Source organism: Alexandromys fortis, unplaced genomic scaffold, assembly GCF_014885135.2.
Source record: "Alexandromys fortis isolate MF-2015 unplaced genomic scaffold, M_Fortis_MF-2015_v1.1 scaffold_418, whole genome shotgun sequence".
In the NCBI taxonomy this organism is placed as follows: domain Eukaryota; kingdom Metazoa; phylum Chordata; class Mammalia; order Rodentia; family Cricetidae; genus Alexandromys; species Alexandromys fortis.
The window spans coordinates 4044-5871 of NW_026068292.1; the positions used below are offsets into that span (position 1 = coordinate 4044).

At 32.4% G+C, this 1828-nt stretch overlaps 1 protein-coding gene across 2 annotated transcripts in view; it reads right to left on the reverse strand.

The window, feature by feature from the left end:
• Window positions 1-53: 53 nt before the first annotated feature.
• Window positions 54-1828, reverse strand: part of LOC126494916 (NKG2-A/NKG2-B type II integral membrane protein-like) — a 13741-nt gene continuing 11966 nt past the window's right edge. Inside the window, exons 4-5 of one of the 2 annotated variants that reach the window (XM_050132414.1) lie at window positions 790-840; window positions 54-518 (exon numbers count right to left, since the gene is read on the reverse strand). In XM_050132414.1, coding sequence (XP_049988371.1) covers window positions 154-518; window positions 790-840 — 416 coding nt within the window. In that variant the 3' untranslated portion in view covers window positions 54-153. The remainder of the gene's footprint in view (window positions 519-789; window positions 841-1828) is intronic. The other variant, XM_050132413.1, reaches the window with a different exon arrangement.

Here is a 1828-nt window from a genome sequence, read left to right on the forward strand (position 1 = left end):
TATTTCTGCCTAGTTTTCATCCATGATTGCCTCCACCTGTTCACGTTCTAATCAATATTATCTCTCGTACACATATAGGTACTTTTGTGTATGGTAAAATTAAATGGCAAAGTTAATTTCAGAGTAAATGCACTTATACAAGAATGGTTTTCATCAAATAAGAACTATCTGGAAATAAGTATTCACTATCAGTATACAAATATAGATAAAATGTTCTAAAATAAAGCAATGAAATGGTATAAAGAGTTGTAAATACATGAAACATGTGTAGGAATTTGAATCTACTCCACACACATCATACCGACAGGAAAAAAGGTTAAGCAATGATTGACACACGGCAACTCTTACCTGCTCCTCTCGACTATCTATGTAAAGCAGACTAGAGTTTTTGGCGTTGCAGGACACCAAACTGTCAGTCCAATTTTTTTTCTCCCCACTAATGTAATAACAACTGTGGGAATACGACATCCACTCCTTTGGACAAGAACTACAAGGCTGTGCTGAAGAATGATTATTATCTAGAAGCAACAGGAATTTAATAATGAAAGTTAATTTATGTTTGCATATTTTGGAGCATCCATGTATAAACTATACCTATGAACTCCAGATGCTTGTCCTTAGAAAACAAAATGCAGACTCAAACATACTCAAGCATAGTAGCAACCTCTGGCCCATAGTTTTATATTCGATCATTCTCCTCCTATAAATACATCATTATCTTGGTCTGGCTTAAGTAAAACACAAAATATGTTGTGTACAAGCATCAGAACTTTGACAAGCAAAGTGTACCTTTTGGACTTTTGTTCAGGGAAGATTGGATCTGCTCCTTTGGTTCAGTATCTGCAGAGTTAAAGTAATTCTTAGTAAATTTACTTAGTAAAGGAAAATGGTGAAGAAAGATTATTGTCAATCATCATAACATTGACAAGCAAAGTGTACGTTTCTAACTTGTAATTAGCAATGGGTGGGTTTGCTTCTTTAGTGTTTGGAGGGTTAATGTAATTCTTATTATATTTGACATTTAAAGTAATTATATCAATTTTAATCTCTTAGTTTAAAATTTATGTGCTATTTGAATTAGAATAACACAAAATACTATTGCAATGTCTATGATTTGACTAATATGATAAAAGCTCTGGTAAGAATTATTTCAATATATTCCTAAATTCTAGCATTTTTATAAGACAACCCATAGGGTGACAAAAACACTTTCAAAACTGGTATATTTCTCAATTAAATATTATATAGCATGTTGTTAAATTGTATAATCATAATTTATATATTTTAAAGCAAACATTATAATGCCCCTCTCCTTTTTAATTTTGACAAAATTAGAATAAAAATTTCAAATTTAATCCACATATGTACTTGAAATTAAAAGCATTTTCCTCACTAGGAAGAATCAATGAAAGATATGTCATCATTAAAGACGAAACCTCCTTTATAATTTATCAAAAGCATGCTTACATGGAAAGGCAATTCTGGTCATTATCACCAAGGTAACCAATAAAGCAAACCAGACAAGACACAGGATCCCAGAGATGAGCTTCTCTGGAGGTAATAAAATTTCTGCAGAGATAGAAAATGGACACAGATGTTCACAGCATTTATACAGAAGAGAACTCAGAGAATCAGAAGAATAAATATAGCCCCCTGGCCTTCCCCTATGATGCAATCGGTCTGTAGGCAATATCATTGCATTTCTAGTGAATAAAATGATCATATATTCTTGCAACACTGAATTTAAACTGTTCAAATAATAAACATAACAGCATGGGTCAGTTTAGGGTTTTCTTTCCTTCCAGTAAGCAGCCTATTCCTGTCTGCA